The 20111-nt window shown below is 37.0% G+C and overlaps 1 protein-coding gene across 1 annotated transcript in view; it reads left to right on the top strand.

The window, feature by feature from the left end:
• cspg4 (chondroitin sulfate proteoglycan 4) overlaps window positions 1-20111 on the top strand; it is a 68872-nt gene that overhangs the window by 20220 nt on the left and 28541 nt on the right. Inside the window, exon 2 of the mRNA XM_067436627.1 lies at window positions 19610-19773. Within this exon, the coding sequence (XP_067292728.1) occupies window positions 19610-19773 (164 nt within the window). The remainder of the gene's footprint in view (window positions 1-19609; window positions 19774-20111) is intronic.

Consider the following 20111-nt stretch of genomic DNA (forward strand, 5'->3'; position numbering starts at 1 on the left):
TTTATGAGACAGTCAATGGCGGGGAAGCGTTGGGTCATAAATGACGAAAAATTCAGTCAAAGGTGGGGAAGTGTTGGGTCATAAATGACGGAAAATTCAGTAAATGGCGGGGAAGCGTTGGGTCATAAATGACGGAAAATTCAGTAAATGGCGGGGAAGCGTTGGGTCATAAATGACGGAAAATTCAGTAAATGGCGGGGAAGCGTTGGGTCATAAATGACGGAAAATTCAGTAAATGGCGGGGAAGCGTTTGGTCATAAATAGGCATGTGCCGATATCAATTTTTCATGTTGCGATTAATTGATGACGTTTTATCACGGTATTCGATATTATCAAGATATTGAAATAAGTTGCAAAAAAAAGTGTTGCCATAGCATAACAGCTTTAAGAACTATTTTTGTAAGAACAAAAATAACTGAATGTTTAAATACAATAATACAAAGCACCAAAAATATATACAGCTCTGGAAAAAAAATTAAGAGACTCCCTCATTGAGAAATCAATGTTATGTGGTCTCTTGATATTTTTCAGAGCTGTAAAAGTACAATTTTCAAACAGATTAAATTGCAAAAGAATTAGGCTATAAAGAACAACAGGTAGGCTTACAAATTACAATAAGGTCTGATTATTTAATGCATTAACTAAGATTGAGCAATGGCTACATTTGGTACAGAAAGTATAATGTTTTTGGTAATGTTAGTTAAGAAATACTGATCATTGTTAGTTTTATCTTAGGTCCATTAAAAAAGTTATTTTGATTTTGATTTTAATGTTATTAAACAGTAACTAAGAAATTAACTTAGAATGATTAATTCTTTACAAGTATTTTTCATTGTCAGTTTGGTAATAATGAAGTCGTATGTCTCAAAGTTTGACTGAACAATAACAAATAATCAGAGCAGTTCTAATCATGAGTGCATGTTGTAGTCCAGATTAAAACATAAAATTGTTTAAGTTTGAAAATAAATAGCCTATTAAGTCTTTAAGTATAAAGTATTAGGTGCTGTGATGAACAACATTGAGATTACAAAAACGAATGGCTGTTTTAAAAACTACACGCGTTTTTTGTTTGTTTGCTGGTTTCCTGGGTAACCGGCTTCATTCTGCAGTTCATCAGCGCCCTCTGCTGTCACTGAGCGGCACTTCAGCAGCGCGTCTCCTTCACTGGTTCAGTCATGTGCAAACGCACGTTGGGCTTGTTTATATCTGAGCGCTTCCCTTTGACGCAGAATACAGCAGTGTTGAGCATTTATACGGTTGATGGGCAAAGTATTCTTGAGTGCATTATAAAAAAAATATACATTTTTAATATATTATTATTTACGATATTTTAAAGTGCCCACGATAACAATATCGTGCATATTCATTATCGTGATAAATCGCATTATCGAAAATCGGCACATGTCTAGTCATAAATGACGGAAAATTCAGTCAATGGTGGGGAAGCGTTGTCTCATAAATGTCGGAAAATTCTGCCAATGGTGGGGAAGCGTTGTCTCATAAATGTCGGAAAATTCAGTCAATGGTGGGGAAGCGTTGTCTCATAAATGTCGGAAAATTCAGTCATTGGCGGGGAAGCGTTGTCTCATAAATGTCGGAAAATTCAGTCAATGGTGGGGAAGCGTTGTCTCATAAATGTCGGAAAATTCAGTCATTGGCGGGGAAGCGATGTCTCATAAATGTCAGAAAATTCAGTCAATGGTGGGGAAGCGATGTCTCATAAATGTCGGAAAATTCAGTCAATGGTGGGGAAGCGTTGTCTCATAAATGTCGGAAAATTCAGTCATTGGCGGGGAAGCGATGTCTCATAAATGTCAGAAAATTCAGTCAATGGTGGGGAAGCGATGTCTCATAAATGTCGGAAAATTCAGTCAATGGCGGGGAAGCGTTGTCTCATAAATGACGGATAATTCAGACAATGTCTGGGAAGTGTTGGGTCATAAATGACGGATAATTCAGACAATGTCTGGGAAGTGTTGTTTCATAAATTATGGAAAATTCCATCAATAGCAAGGAAGCAAGGATTTTCATAGAAAATTTGACAAAAATTCATAAATAGAATTTATCAGTGAATGATCAGAAATGCTCTACAAAGTAAGCAAAATCATTTTTCAATGACTTCCATATGGAAAATTTGACAAAAATTCCTAAAGAATCAAATTTTTTGCAGTGACTGATTTGAACGCTCTACAAAAGCAAGCAAATGCATCATACTAGTAGCATTAATTGCATTAATTGATGTCAGTATAGTTAAAAGCAGTTAAATCAGTGACACTGCAACAGAACCTAAACTAAAGGTAGAAAGAAATGTCCATTTTAATTAGACCAGAATGCTTTGAGCGCATCATAGTTACGATATTACGATTCCTCAAAATATATAGGAAATTCACAGGTGCCCGCATTATTATTTACGTTTTTGCAATTCGCCATTTCTGACTCTCCTCATGTTCGGCATCTCTCGGCAGATATTTGTCTGTCTGAGGCCGCATCGATGAGGTGATCGTGAGACGGCACGAAAATGTCATCTGTGCTAAGAAATGTGTAAATACACACTCCTGTCTGCATTGACTTTTACAGCGTGTTATAGATGTACACATCTGTTTTACTCCATACGAGGACTATACAAGCATCTGTCTTCTAGATCATACACCCACTCAAAGGCCAGTATATGTTAAATCTGTTGTATGATGAAAGGGTGTTTTTCAGCTAAAGAGAGAACTAAGGGTGTTTAAAGGGCACCTTGAGGAGACGCTGACATTCAACAGGCTTGGTTTAACACACACACCTCTCTCTCTAAACATACACACACACACGCACACACACCTCCTCTGCGGTGATCTCCAGCCGAGCCACATGTTTAAACCATTACCGTAAGAGTTTGATACTCGGTGAGCCCTGAGCTAGCAGAACCATCTCATCTCTACTGCCTTAAAATCAGATACGTAAACCTTTCGGATTAGAAACGGTCTATGATTATAATTAAACCCCAGTGGTTTTCCCACACACACACATGCACACACTGAAGTACTGAAATCAATGTGCACTCCTGGAAAAGGTTTTATTGGGGCAATATTCTAAGGCAAGTTTCACTCAATTTTTTTTTTACTTCAGTCCTGCATTGTTTGTGCTATGAACATGAATGATAATGTGGCTTTTTAAGGTGAGGCGTGCTAAGACAGAGTTATTTAATTACACTTAAAAACTTAAGTTCAGCTGCTTTCAATCTTTAAGTATAATCAAATTGGCTGCACAAGTAATTTCAACTAATTTTTTTAAATCTTGTCTAGCTGAATTTTGTATAACTTAAATGAGGCTGAAACTGGTTAAAGGATTTGTTCACCTCAAAATGAAACATTCCTGATAAAGTACTCACCCCCATCTCATCCAAGATGTTCATGTCTTTATTTTTCAGTCGAAAAGAAATTACGTTTTTTTAGGAAAACATTCCAGGATTTTCTTTCACATAATGGACTTCAATGGGAACCAACGGTTGAAGATCCAAATCAGTGCAGTTCCAAAGGAAGGGCTTCAGAGGCTCTGCACGATCTCAGAGGCACAGGGTCTGATCTAGACAAACCATCGGTCATTTAAAAATTAAAATATACCTTTTAACCACATATGCGTGACTTTGGTGTTGTTCTTCTTCACGGCGTATGAGGTCATCACGTGGAAGTACCGACTCAGTGCCAAAAAAACATCTCTCGTGTTGTCCTCCAATTTGAAAATTGTCCAACATTTGTTGTTATACCTTCATTTTTGTAAAGGGCGTTTGATTTAGTCTTTGCATGTCCGTTTTAACACTGGGTCGGTACTTCCACACCCTTGACCTTTCCGACGTGATGACATCATACGTCATGAACAAGAACAACACAGAAGTAATTTGAGGTTAAAAGTATAATAATTTTTATTTCTTTAGATAATGACCGATGGTTTGTCTAGATCAGACCCTGTGCCTCTGAGATCGTGTGGAGCCTCTGAAGCCCTTCCTTTGGAACTGCACTGATTTGGATCTTCAACCGTTGGTTCCCATTGAAGTCCATTATGGAGAAAAATCCTGGAATGTTAAATTATCAGGAAATTTTTATTTTGAAGTGAACTAATCCTTTAAATTATTTTAAGTGAATATCTAAAGTAATAAAAAAATGCATATTGCCCTGGCATATAGATCATATCATTTTTAAAGTGTATTAAATGGATGAAAAAAATCATATAGACTCTTTGCAAACCATAGAGATCATGGTAACTTTTGCACAGGTCATAACTACTTATATTACATTTTATCTGAAATATGGAGAGAATAACTAAAACAGATAATGCCGAAATGAATATTTAACATTTAGGGGATAGAAAATATTATTAGCTTAGTATACAACATGGAAAATCCCCACTATTACAGAAAAGCAAATATGTGTGTGTGAATTCTGGGTGTCAGATCGGCTGATCAAACACACCAGCATTTTTTCTTACAGCCCAGAGTAATTCCTGCACACACAAACACACACGCATTTACAAGCATAATGGTTCAGTTGTCAGACTTTAAATCGCTCCACATCGACACTAATGAGGTGATTTATGTGAGAGATTGGTAGCTGAATAAAGTGTTTCACGCAACGACGAGTTGATAGAAATCAGGGATCGACCTCATGCTAACAGCACAAGGCTTGCGTTGTTCGACGTGTTCCCCACACAACGAGACACAACGAGAGTCAATATTTACACAGTCTTTTTGTAACACATCTGTGTTCGAGCACAGCCCCTTTAAAGGCATCATGAAATCGAAATCAGCACTATTTATTTTCATAATCAAGGCTTCTGGTATTATTGTGCGCAAATCGACAGTGTGTCATTTTAAAAGTACAAAAATTGCTTTCATTATCTTCAACCAAATAATAATAATCTTCTCCATCCCTGAAAGGTCTTTTCAAACAAGGCCACTTGCAGAGGGAAAATAATATTAATTAACTTTTTGGTGGTTTTATTGTCCTAAGTATAATAACTAAGAAAAGCACTAGAAAACCATCACAATTTGAGGTAATGCATGTCTGAAGCACAACGGGACAGGTAATGTGCCCTAATTTTAAAACTTAGGATTAGGGGTTTATTTAAACCATACTAATTGTATATACTTAAGCATGTAGTAAAATTGCTTTAAAGGGATTGTTCACACAAAAATGAAAATTATGTCATCATTTACATGAAAAAGCTGACACAATGGAGTTTCTCTTTTGCATTGTCACTCAACTTCTGCTCAGTCAGAAAACTGCAGAACTTGAGATAAAGGAAGTTTTGTGAGGTTTCCTCCCATGGGGCTGTGTTTCGATACTGGCAGGCAAGGAGTCAGAGGTCACGTTTTAAGGTCACAAAGCCATCCGGGCAAAAAGAGTTCATGTGTGTTCAAGAGCTCCGTTCACAGACTGAGATCTCTGTGAGCCCTGATAGAGCAACTCAAATGAGCTTAAAATGAGATCCCCATCTGGGTGTTCATAAGGAGCAGGGCGTAGCGTCTTAATTCTGGGTTCCACTCCTTTTTACCCATCACAATTGCTGCATCTGAAATGCCCTACTATATAGCAGGGGCCCTGTTATAACAATCCGCGCACCCGGCGCCTGGTCTAAAAGGGTTGTCCCTATTCTCTTCATAAGTCATGGGTGTTTTGGGAGTAACATGCAATAAACCAATTAGAGTCTCATCTCCCATTCCCTTTAAAAGTCAGTTGTGCTTGTACCATGAGTGGATTTGCTATTACATGGAGGAATTTGCTGGCGGAAAGACTAAACGATTCCCAAGAGAAGAATCCTTTTATTTTATATATTTTTTAATGTTTGTGTGCTGCTGCGCATCCCTGTGTGTGTAATAAGCAGAGTGTATGCGTGTTGTGTACCCGCCTATAGGTGCTTATTATTAATGCGCTCTTTAAATAACACAAAAAATACTGCGCCATTGACTTTAGACCAGGTTTCAGTTGGTCAATGGCGCAGTCGTTTTTAGTTCCTCTAAATTGTACCAACAATGCTCCTGAACACACCTGGTTTTCAGTCCAGCAGGCTCATGGGCGAACAGATGTGTGCAAATGCATTTGCTATTTAAACAATGTTGTGCAGGATATAAAAACTATATCTGTGTCAGGCTGAAACTAGCAAAAAAAACGTACACTGCGCCTGTATTGTGCCGGGTGTATGATAGGTCCTTATGTGACAAAAGAAGTATGTCTGAATTTACATTATTCATAAAAGAGTAGGCCAAAAGTCCTAGTACTTCTGATGAGATTCTGAAGTGTGCGATGGACACTTTACCATCCCATGAGGCCACGGGAGAGGATTTGAAAATGGCAGCAAAGCGACGCAACCGACACTGGTAGGTCACATGCAGTGGTGTAAAGTAACGAATTACAAATACTCTCGTGACTGTAATTGAGTAGTTTTTCTCAGGAATTGTACTTTTTTAAAGTAGTTTAAAAACAGTGTACTTTTACTTTTATTTGAGTACATTTTAAGTGATGTATCGGTACTTTTACTGCGCTATTATCCCTAAACCTGCCGTCGCTCCATTATGTTTATTTATTTTTCCTGTTAACGTGATTGGCTAAGACGAATAATCAGTCCTGTGTGTCCATGCGTCCAGTCAAATCAACCATAGCGAACAGCCTAGAGTGAGAGGCACGCGCGCTTTATGAAAGGGGGTAAGTGCTGTGTACTGCATGATGACTGAAATTGCCAAATTGCCTTAAAAAATTACTACAAATGGACCGCAGAATATTACATTTTCTAATACATGCATAAATGGTACGGATTCTGTTAGCGCTGCACAAGCTCGCGGTGCCATCTGCTGGAAACTTTTCATTTAGCTAGATTATTTGCCAGGCTTCAAAGTGCATTAGGCAGTCGTCACTGCTAGATTTTTGTCCCTTATGTCGATTTTGTTTAACATGTAAACGCATTAACCTGCCTTCTGTCAACTTATTGAAGTGCATATTTTAATGTAACGTGTTCTCACATGGCGATTTAAAGTTGAAGGCCGTGTATATAGCGAAAAACTTTTATAAAACATCAGATTTATATTTAAATCAGGTTTATTTTTTAATTCCAAGCAAAAATAATCAGTGGTGAAAACTGTGAGTTACTCGATTCTGATTTCTATTCTTTTTACAGAGAAAACGTCCATTGAAATTAAAGCAGTAGCCTCCAACGAATGCGTCTTGAAAATAAATAACTTTTCTTTGAAAAGAAAGATTTTTTATACTTTTGTTTTTTACATAAGATTGTTAATGTACAACGCTTTGCAACCTTTTTTAATTAACTGCAAGAAAACCTCTACAGAATGGTTGTCATAAATGTTACCAGATTATTGGTTGATTTCTCAAATATTACATGGCTGTATTTTTTGTGCTAACAGTCAGAAATAAAAATAAATATTTAAAGAAATATTGAAATATTTTTTGGTGATATGTTTTTTGTTCTTACTGAGAATCATCCAAAAAAACCACCCATACATTTTCAATTTGCTGGGTATAAGGTGGACTAACATTTATAGCATAATACTCACTACTCTTGAGTGCTTTTAAAACGACTACTTTTTACTCGTACTTTGAGTAGTATTTAGGATAGGTACTTTTACTCTACTTAAATTACATTTTTTGACAAGTAACAGTACTTCTACTTGAGCTTGCTTTTTCAGTACTCTTTCCACCAATGGTCACATGACAGTGACAACATGGCAAAATGTACTGTAGTATGTCCGGATTACTTTTTTATACCACACATATTCATATTATATTGAACACGCTTTTTTCACTGTCATGAAGTAATTACTTATTCTAAATAAGTACTTACTCAAGAGAATATGTGATTTAGGACGCAGCCGATGTCTCCCTTTTGCATGCAGGTAAGTGACATCATGCCAACGGGGCAGTTTCTTGCACTGCTGCAGTGAATTTATCGTCAGCTTCTAAATATTCTGCTGGGTGCATCTGAAAGCGATACGTGTACACTAGGGAAAATAATTCAGCATGTCCCCTCGTTCTCTGGACATGGCTATTGCAAACCAAACATGGGCCTCAGCTCCTGTGGAGCGCAATAACAGTCGTTTATGACGTCTGCACATTAAGACACATTTTCTAGGTCATTTTATTCACTGAGCGGAGAGAGAGAAGAAAAAAGTTGGAATTGAATTGTGAGGAGTTTTTCCCTCCAGAAGCTCATGAACCCCACTTACCTTCCCCCACTTCCTGTTCAGCAGCAGAATCCAGAGCTCTGTCTGACCTTTGGGATCAAACCAGAGGTCGTGTTAGACTGTCCAACAGTCGTAAACATTCCACCTTTATCTATTATTACCTGTCATTTTAATTTTGATATTTTAATGATAATAAACCATTTAATAGGATATGTGTTTGTTCACTTTTTTATTTACGGACTTACAGGATAATAGACTAAAATATGCATTTATTTATTTATTCATGAAGAGAAAGTTGAACAGAGACTGTGGGTCACTTTTCAGGTTTCATTATGAATGCCTGTCCAATAAATCGCAATGAGCTTTGTTCTTTGTTACTTTTGATATCAAACAAAGTCTTAGCTTTCAAATTTACATCACACATTTCAGACATTCTATAATCACAAAATTCAAACAATACCGTTTTGGCGCTCTTTAATGTGGCGCGAGAGAGCACTGGTAGGCTGCGCCTCAGTTCACGTGCATCGAAGCTTTCTCGTTATTGAACATGCTAAACATGAATGAACATCATAAAATATGTTGAATGATACAGTACAACTTACCGAAATCCGTAACATGTCGTGTCTCAATAAATTAGACGTCAGTAAATCAGCGTGTAAACAATCAGTCACTCAGCAAAGCCATTGGCTGCTGACCATTAACTTGATAGTTAAAGCACTCTTGCCGCACTCTCGCCAACAAGTGGACAGGGGCGAGAGTTGCAGTTACATTCACCCTCAGTGTAATCTGTCAAAATGATGGACGGCTTTCAGAATTTTCCTCATTGCTAAAAAATATATATATATTCTGTCAATGGCAGAAAATGTTCGGCTAATGCAACCTCTGGATCAAACATGGTTTCTGGCACACAAATGCACTTCTGTTTTAAGACCATATTCTTGGTCTTATTTTGCAAGATTTGTGTAATTAGAAAAATATCTTCCCAGACAGCAACATAACCTAGTGTCGGCCCAAATCCGGGCCACATGTGGCCTACATATGGATTCAATTCAGATGTATTCAATTCAATTCAAGATATAATAACTTTCTCTGTTTGTTTTTTTGTGCGGTGACATCATCAAGGCCACTTAAATCTGCTTATTATAGCTTTCTTGCAACACTAATGCCTGTAATTTAGTTTTCATGACACTTTTCTTTCTCTTAATTAGAGAAATTAATTAATTTAGAATGAATGAATGTCGTTAGAATGAATTAAACAGGGTTTTTTTGTACCTTTAAGATATGTAAATATATGTAACTCACATGTTGTGAATATTCATGCATGTGAAATTAATGAGTAATAAAACCACCACCAAATACTAGGATTATCATATGTTAATGTAACTTCTTGCTGATCCATTGAACGATAGAGAATTTCAAACGCTTTCATTTTGTAAGAACAAGGTAATTCTTGTTTAGCATGAATTAACTCCTTTAGGTTTTTGTATAAACCTGTTTCAGTGTTTGCCTCTCACACTGAACATAGACAAAAGAAAAGACTCTTCTCAGCCTCCCATAATCACTTTTGTCTCTCCTCTCTGTTTGTGTTCAGTGTATTTTAGGCACATCTGCAATTACGCTTCTTGTTCAAGCACAGAGTGGTGATTTCTCATCCAGTGCTGGCTCACATGTGTGTGAGAATGTGTTTGTATTTAAAGGTTGAGATGGTTTAATTAATATCAGTGTCAGCAGAGTGCTGTGGAAACGGTGCAGTAATTCCCTCTGAGCATGTGTTTGAGAGAAGAGAGAAATGATTTCTAGAAATATGAGGGAAGGGAATAGAGCCGAACCTCTGTGGGTCAACAGTACATTTGAGTTCAGTTACTCATGTGCTCAGGGTTCTGTAAAACAGCTTTTGTCTGCTGTTACCCCTGAGAAACAACAGCTCTCTTCAGTTCAGCTCATGGAATAATCTCCGATATCATCCAAACAGCACTTTTATACCTTCAAGTCCTTTGTAAGAAAAAGTAGGTCCCTGAATGCCAAGTTTAAAGAGGCCAAATCGTGGGGAAAATATATATTTTTAAAGATTTATGCAGTATATACTTTTATAGGGACTTTCCTGCTGCTTATAACGCTAAGCCACTAGGTGGCGACATGTGTCTGTGAAAATTAACACATTTTTTTTTTTTTAAATGGACGTAGTGTCTGTGACATCAGCCACAGGATTCTGAAGAGCAGTTTTGAAGCGTAAAGTAGAGACGAGCTGGCCGTTGCCATCTTGGCAGAGCATCACACCCGGATAACAGAAAATGGGCAAAGAGGCGGAGCTGAGGTGACGCAATGACTAACAGACAACAGATAAATGGTTATCTACTTGTCAATCAAAGTGGCCACACCCTTAATTATGCAGAACTTTAAGGCTTTATATAGCTAATGTAAACTAATAAGTTATACAAAAAATTCTCCCCTCTCACGGTTGTCATGGAGGGCAAAATTAGGCATATAGACCAAAACCACAATTTGTACCAGGCTGTACACATGTTTTTTTCTGCTGTAAAGATATTTTAATATGGGGCTCAATAAGATTCTGCTCCCTTCTGGAGCCTAGTGGCCAGTCGAAGAATTGCAGTTTAATTTACTTCCGTATTGGCTTCAACAGAAACTGGAGGAGGATGCCGCTTGGTCTTTATAAATGAGTCATTTACTTAATTAATTTGTCAAAAAACTGATTCATTCAAGAATGAAACTACTGACTGTATGTCTGAAATCACTCCCTATACCCTTAAATAAGGCACTGTTTGTGGTGACAGTTATTTGTAGTGGTTTCTGAAACCATAGTGGACGCTATCTAGTGCACTCATTCATATGATTTGTGAGCTATTGAATAATTCACTCGATTCATTCAAACGCTGATTCATCCAGTAATAAAACAAATAACCGAGTAAGTCATTGAATCATTCATTCAGTCTTTTTTTTTAGGAGCGTTTCTTGTTTATTGATCTGGGCCTGTTCCTAATTTCACTTATTAATTCCAACTTCTTCAACTCTTATTTCAGAAGATAGGACGCTTCTGTAATACAACACCTGTCAATCTGAATTGAGTAGTTTCAAAGACTCATAATTTACCGGCTCTTGTGTTGAAAGTGTTATTTTGCATTCAGTGGCTTGGCTGGCTGTCTATAATGTAGTGACTAGGGACTAGCTGTTGAACGCATAATTGTAGTTAATAGGGATAATCCTTGTGCGCTATAAGACTCCTGAAGTCATGCGACAGCGTTATGCGATGATGAAAGAATTTTAATGGGGACCTATTTTACCCCTTTTCAGAAGTAATGTAAGTCTCTACTATCCCCGGAATGTGTCTGTGAAGTTTCAGCTCAAAATACCCCCAGATAATATATTATAGCTTGTCAAATTTGCCCTAATTTTAGTATAAGCAAAAATTGGTATCCCTTTAAATGCAAATTACATACTGTTTCTCTCCGCCCCTTTCCAGAAGAGAACAGAGTTACTAAAGTTCCTGTTTTTGATACTCCGGCAAGGCAACAAAACTGGAGAATGTCACGCAGCCAAAATGTCTGAGAATGTCAGTAGCTGTGTTCAGCCTTACATGTTCTGTTCGAACCGGAGTCGGACAATAAATCCCATATTCATGTCTATTCAGATATGGCATGGGTTATGCATCTTGGTGTAATGAAAACAAGCAGAGGAAGTGAAAGGATAAAGTACTTTATTAAATTTTTTTCTATTTCTTGAACCATGTGTTGCTCAGAACAAGTTATGAAGAATTGCTCTTTTTCTTTTAGCTTTTTGAGAAAGAAAAAAAATCATAGGCCTACGTGTTTACTGGTGTATCATCATCCTTATTTTCTTGTAAAATAATATTTTCTCCAAATATCTTGACAGACTTTGATCAAAGCAGAGGCTGTTTTTGATCTGCCATAGCAACAGTGATCCCACAAAAAGCTCAGAGTCTATATAGAGAGACTCCAGTAAAACACAGCTTTAAGATTGATGTAATTACAGCCATCCCTCGCTCTCTCACAGCCACTACACAACCGTAGGAACAACTCATCAGCAAAACAGCTATTTATATGCTATGTTTAATCTTACCAGCAGCTCGGTGGTTTGTTTTAGGAAACGTAATGGTCACTCGTTGTTACCATGGAGACCACACGTGAAAAGATGTTTGCCGTGTTTTCAGATGTGCCCTTAAAAATTTGTATTTTAGATGAATTATTTGTGCTTGTTTGAATAGTGCAGGCGGATATATAGTAGATATATTGTTTGAATAATGCAAACAGAACTTAATGACAATTTTTCTTCAGAAAATACTTAAGACCAGTACTCTTTTCTTGTTTTCTTTTTTTGTAATTTTTGGAGAGCTCAGGTGAAAGGTCAGACAGCCATATTATAAGAGAGGGTGTACGGTGGAGAGACTGGATTGAATCCAGGCCTAATTTGCAGAGAGATCCGTTTATTCTCCATGACTGCAGCCGTGGATGACAAACAGGGGTGGTAAGTAATCAAGTAAAAATACTTTGATACTTTACTTAAGTATTTTTTTCGGGGATCTGTACTTTACTTGAGTATATTTTATTTACATCTACTTTTACTCTTACTCCACTACAATATTAAAGGCAAAGTTTACTTTTTACTCCAATACATTTCCCCATGCCCACTCCAAGTATTAAGTATTTATTACACTTGATTTCCAAACCGGTCTGGTCATTCATGGATGATCCAGTCGGGTATAGACTTGGAAAAGCTGACAAGTCAGGTTTGCCACACTAACGTTAGCTCAGTGTTTCCCCAACTTTTTTATTTTGCGGCACACAATTTACTATGAAACCATCGCTAACACTTTACAATACAGGTGCACTATTATAATTCATGCCTAACTAATGCACAGATAGTCATGAGTTAATGTATTACTAATGAAGAACTAAACCATTTATTAATGATTACTGCATCAGCAACTAATGAACATTATATATGATTAATAGATTAAGTAATATATGAATTGCTATTAATTAAATATGACATCATTAATTCCCTAATAACAAATTACATTAACTAATAATGTAAATTCATGTATTCAAAGCATGCATTCCGACCCTCAGTTGTCTGTTTAATTAATCATTAATCATAACAATTGGCAAAAATATATTATGACTTTACTTGTTGAGGCACATGACTATTAACGAATTGTTACGTAATACGTCATTGTGGTTATGGCTTTTGAATGAATGTAGAATTAGTTAATAGTATCTTGCTGCTCATCTGTTTTATGGAGCTAATGTTATGGAACATGTCTATTTTAAGTTTAACCCCTATACTGCGTTAAGGTGCTTCATTGTCTCCTATTAATTGCAAATCTAACAAATTCTTAATTGCAGTATCTAATCTTATCATTTGTTCAATTAAAGCATTGCATATCAGTCCCAAAAGATTTTATCTGCTTATTGATATTTACAGTTAATTTGAATATTTACTTTTTACTTTCGGTACTTGAGTACGTTTTAAATCTGATACTTTTGTACTTTTACTCAAGTGATGTTTGAATGGAGGACTTTCTACTTTTACTGGAGTATTTTTTTATTTAGGTATATATACTTTCACTCGAGTATAACTTTTGAGTACTTTTACCACCTCTGATGACAAATCATTCGAGAGGCAAATGAGCAGGCAAGTTAAGGTCACCTTCAGAGAGGCTTGGTCTAGACAGAATATAACTGTGAAAAAAAAAACAGGCTTCATTGTGAATTATTTTAGTCTGGTTCCTCTGCCTGTGATCACATCTCTTGTTTGGCCGATTGAACAGCAGGTTGCTTCCGCTGGTTTCAGTTGCTTCTGCTTCCGTGTGAATGTTCCGGACGTCTGACAGGGTTTTGAGGAACTAGGGTGCGTCTGATTCATTCACAGGATTGGGATACAGAGACCCACTCAGTTCCCTTTGAGCACTAAAAATACAGACTGCAGCAGCCCTCACGACAGCGCCATCTGCCCTGGCAGACGTCCAGGGACAAACACACGCACAAACACACAGTTTCCCAGGGCGAAGGATGCAAGAGCAATAGGAGCATCATATGATTAAGCTAGTGTGACTTAGAAAGTCACATCAAAGAACAGGACTGCAGCCCAATTCATTTACTTTCTGTGCTACAGAGTATACGGTTAGGTTGAGTGCATCCCAAATCACGGCATGTTCATTTTATTTCCAGTGCATTTTTGTGTGCATCCATGCATGCTTTTCCAGTGGCCTTCCCTTGGCTCTAAAAGTATTCTTCCCATTCATATTCCCAATAAGTCTTAATTTACAAGTTATAACCCATGAACCAAACCACAGCTAAAAATTAACATTCATAATGTCTGATCTGTCTGATATTATCAGTAAAAAACGATTAATATCAAATTACTATTTTGATCAGTTATGAGATTAGTCAATAATTTTTCTTTGTTCATGGTTTCCATTGCAACAAATGATGTGTTTTAGTAAACACTGTACACCCAACCAAATCAAGTAAAAAGCCCAACAAAATGAAACACTGATCGCCATAATGGTGACCAAACATTTTGACTAAAACATCAACATCTAATGTAATAAGAAAGATCTCTTTCTTAGAAAAGAAGTCTTTTCATTTGATTTCCTCTAAGGCTGTGACTGGAAGTTGTCGTTGTAGTTCTTGTGTTTCTCTTTCCTTCAGTGACCTTTCGTGTTATTATTAGGTGTCTTCAGCTGTAATTTGTGTGCTATTTGCAGTTACTCATTTTAAATGGTTGACTTTTAATTAATTAATTTATAACTTAATTAATAATATTGCTTGTAATTTGTTGGCACAGTTTTATTGAGTGAATATAGTGTATTATTTTTTTACAGTGTATGATGTGAATCACAATATTACATACTTTGATTTGAAGTAAGGTATACAATTAACGTTTTTAAAGGGATAGTTCACCCAACAATGAAAATTGTCATCATTTACTCACCCTGGTGTTCCAAAACTGTATGAGTTTCTTTACAAAATATTATGTTGTGTTCAAAAAAAGAAAGAAACTAATAAAGGTTTGGAACAACTTGAGAATGAGTAAGACTATCACTTTAAGTTTTTAAAGAACTACAATCCCAAAAATAACTGTGAATTACATTATTGAAGTAAAAATAATGGAGAAATATAAAACTATTGATTTAAAATATATAGACACAATATATTTTAGGTTTATATAGTAATATATGTAGATTATGTTTAAAAATATTGTACATTTGATTAACAATTTCCTTGTTACAATTCTCTGATTGGTAGAGGTTTCTCTGCAGAATGATGGGTAATGTAGTTTTAAAATATTATTTAAAAAAATAATAAGATGAAAACATCTGGGCTGACAGCTTGCATATACAATGTAGCTCACAGTCTGTCTTAAAATGTCTGTAAGTACTTAAAAATCAATTCCAGCATGGAGAAAATTAATGGTTTTTACTTCTGGGTCCCAACTGTTTCACTCAATAGAAGTGTGTGTGTGTGTGTGTGTGTGTGTGTGTGTGTGTGTGTGTGTGTGTGTGTGTGTGTGTGTGTGTGCGTGCGTGCGTGCGTGCGTGCGTGCGTGCGTGCGTGCGTGCGTGCGTGCGTGCAGGTGGTGGGGGGGTTGTTGACATTTTTAAGTTCTGTAATACATAAAGTATTAAGTATAGTATTAAGTAAAGTGTAAGTACCTGCTAATGCTTACATGTAAACACAACCAGTGTGTAACTGATGGTTGCATTTTGACTTATCCTATGTGCAGATGTACTTTACCAACACTGATGATTTTATAGGTTATAGTTGAAACATGTAGCTTGGATTGTAGCCCTTAAAGGACATATGCATGCACACGTTTTACTTCCATAATCAGAGATTTTCCCAGAATTGGATAATCAATGGAGGTGATTTGGAGGTCAAACGAATTGAAAAGTCACATAAGCATAAAAGATGAAGCAAGTAATTGATTTGAATGATTGCAAAGACAAAGTCTAAGGATTGTGTGTTAAAAAAGTGAATAGGGTCCGTTTTGATTTCATGCTGGATTTAAGTAGATTTATTTTTCCACCAATGCCAATTAGATTTTGTAATTCCAGTTTGGCACACATAGATTCCATGTTTCTGTCCGAATCTGCCATCACTCTCATCTTTTCCACTCTGGGTTTTCTTTTCAAACAGTGTTCCCCTCTTTAAAATAACTGGCGTGTAAAGACAGATGTGCCGCTTGCATTAAACTGATGGAGTTTCGTAATCAACTAACCAACAAAATAATGATGCTCACTCACAAACAAAGCTTTTTTGAGCACGCAATGAGACGTGACTGGCCTATAAAGACGAGAGCTGAGCTGAGTCTTGGTTAAATGTATAGTGCATGTTGAATCCTGGACTGGTTGGGGGTCTTCAACACATGTGTCCCATTTAGAATCCCCTCAAAGAGCTGTAATGTGTTCCAGATTTATACGTACTGGCTGTGCTCACTATGGCCCTTGTGTCTTTTCTGGTTTGAGCATGCTCAGTGCGCACTGACGGCAGATTGAACCTCAGAGTCCTTGGGCTCCAGTTGCCCATTCGGCGTCCCGTGTGCGCAGTGAATATTCCAACAAAAACAGATCTGATGATCGTAAAGCTGAGGGAAATATTCCCAGCTAATTTCATGTATTCTCTCTCTGGCCCTTGCATATCTCCAGTGTGTTTCAAAGGTCGTTGAGCACTGATATAAACGAAATCGGACTAACAGGCTTCAGATAAATGTAGCTTCATTAAAATTCATCTCGCTTCTTTGGGTTTTTCTCTGCTTTATATGCTATCTGAGGGTATCAGATCTGTGGACAGTCTTATGCTGGCTCAGATCTAAATGTTACAACCTTTTCAGCATTATAGATTATTTTATGAGAGATCATATGAGCCTCAGTGTTTTGCTTTGCCTCCTGTTGTGTTTGGCTCTTTCGACGAGATTTATGTGTTTGTTTTTTGGAGTGCATTGGCTGAATGTATATTGGGCGTATCTTTATTTTTATCATCTAACTTTTGATGCATCCCTCACTCAAATGAGTGTTTCAATTACTCTAAAATATAGTTCATAAAATAAACGAGACGCTTTGGCACATTAAAATAGCTTACTGCCATAGTTTTTAGTTCACTGTAACATTATTTATGCTGAGTATTAAGTGTTGTTCTCTCTCTGTGCATGAATAAAGAGGAACAAACAGAAACACAACTGGGCTTGTGGCCATGACTTAGGAGTTAGCACTTAGCCATTAGCTAACAACACTAAATTTTGCTGAATGATTTCAGATGCTGCCTACTCTGTTAAGGATATTTATCAGTATAAGTAAATCTGTCATTATTTTACTCTCCCTCGTGGCATTCCAATACCCCGACGTTTATATGTTATTTTGTTATTTACAGAGCATCTTTCAAAAAGGATGGCAAAGAACCATGAACATAAACCAGATGATTTTATTCAAACTGTTCTGAAGATAATAGCTTTGTGTGAGGAATAAAATGACAGAATTTGTAGTTTTGGATGAGCTATCTCTTTAAAACCATATAAGTCAATATGTGATGTTTTCAACCCATTCTCCCTCCCAAGGCGTCAAAATCCAAAGCATGGTCAAGTGCCTTCTGCGTCACAATGAAGACACTAAAGGTGCCCCTTGGCGTCATTTTTCGACACGCTGAGTGCTCCATTCATTTTAATAAGAAACCTTTGGTGTCATACACAGGCACACTGGGTATGTGAATATTATCGTCATGGTGAAATTTATTTTTTGATTAATTTATTGAAATTATTTATTGGTTTATAATTTTGCCATTATGACATGTTGGAGTGTGATTCTCAATTTAATCAGCAAGCATATTTCATTTACATTTATTTTATTTATGCTATTTAGACACGTTTTAACATGTAACCCAACCCCACCCCATCCCTAAACCGACCCATTTGTGTGAACATGGTATTAAACACAGGATATAGTACGACTGCATTCATGAGTTATTCAAAAAAGTTAAATAATCCAAGTTTTCAGAGGCCAAACGATTGATTTGCATGAAGAAAATCCCCAAAAACGATGGGCATCTCCCTCTGCCGAAGATCATGAACACATCAAATTTCAAATATTGCCGCCCGTACTTCAGATTTCATAGTGAAATTGCTTTGGCTCTCGTATGTCTTGTGACCAATTGCGCCATTACGTGAGCACTGATTGTAAAATGTCATTGGCTCTCATGTGTCTTGTGACCGATCGCGTCATGCTCAGAAGTCTTTTGAATTATTTGAATGAGATATCAATAAGTTAGTTCACGGGGCAGCGGGATCATCATTTCAGCAATTAAAACATCAAGATCAACTCTGTTCTTCACATGAAGATATCGTATGACTTCAGAAGACTTGGAATGAAACATGAGTTAATACTTTTATACTGTTTTGGTCAGTTTTTGCAAAAAATGCATGTGACTGTACATTTATTTGCCTGTTATGTGTTTTATATTGTTAAGATGTGGGTAAGTTTAGGGTAGGAGTTGGGTTAGTTGCTCCAAAATATAAAAGTAGACTTTAAATATTAATAAAATCATGTCTGCTTTTACAAACACAAAGAATTAAATGCATCTGTGTATGACACCAAAGGTTTCTCATTGAAATGAATGGAGCACCCAGCACGTCGAAAAATGACGCCTAGGGGCACCTTTAGCGTCTTCATTGTGACGTGGAAGGCATTTGACCATGCTTCGGATTTTGACGCCTTGGGAGTGAGAACGGATTGATGTTTTTGTGGTAACAATAGTATTTTGGTGGACACTAATGTTTTCATGGTACATTTTTATTATGGAGAGAAAAAAAAAACTGTAAATGATCTGGGATTAGGGAACTAAATGAGTCATAAATGAACTCTTGACCCTCTACCAAGACATTTGACCATAGTTCCTGTGAGAATGTTCCGTTTCTAGATCCTTCCTAGAATTCCATTGAGGGGTTTCCCAAAGAGTCTGGCCATATAATGTAACCGGTGCGTAGACGCTGTTGATTTGGCCCCTGGAAACTTCTTCAGTAGAATGGGGAACTCCTTGACATATGGCCCAGGAGTGATGCACACATGATTTAATAAGGGAGTGAAAGCATTAGTCGAAAAAAAAAATCAGATTTGCAGTCCAAGGCAGGTGGCTACATTAGCATACAGCCGAACATTACTATACTAAGCTCTGGGAATCCTGCAGCAAAGCAGTTATATAAACATTCTCATGGGGCCGAAGTTGGAACTCTCCAGAAGAGTGTGTTTTCTACACAACAGCTGACAAGACAGCTGGAAAAGTTTTCAATTCAAACTTCCATCTGCTGTGTGTCCTCCCACATCTACATTCACACGTTAATGGTGCACGTCATCATTAAATTTTTTGAATAAAAAAATAAATAAAAAAACACTTTCTCCTTCTGTGTTTGCAGCTTCCTATTTTGGGGACAGCTACTGTCGAATAGATGCCATTCAGGACCTGTCAAGTTTTCAAGTGTCGCTCGAATTTAAAACAGGCAGACGTAGCGGCCTTCTCCTACTGGCGGCGGGACACAGAGATTACCTCTCGTTGGAGCTCTACAATGGCAGATTACAGGTGAGATATATATTTTCAAATCCTTCAAGGGTCAATTTATATTTATTTATCTCACCTCAAATCACCTCATTAAGATGACTTCTAGTAGCTTTGTTGCTGTAATTATTTGTCAGTCCGGATTGGATTAAAGTGGCTTGTAAATTACTACTTATGCACTAAAGACAAAAATCAGATTTGGCCAAATCGGAAAGCACAGGGTGCAGTTCTTCAAACTGCAGATTATAACCCAGACTGACTACACAAATGAATACAAACGCCAATATTTTCTCATGGCCCTTCAAGACTTCAGGGCCCTATAATGAGCCACACACTGAGAAAATCTCTTGTGAGTTTTTGAG

This window comes from Pseudorasbora parva, chromosome 25, assembly GCF_024679245.1.
Source record: "Pseudorasbora parva isolate DD20220531a chromosome 25, ASM2467924v1, whole genome shotgun sequence".
NCBI lineage: Eukaryota > Metazoa > Chordata > Actinopteri > Cypriniformes > Gobionidae > Pseudorasbora > Pseudorasbora parva.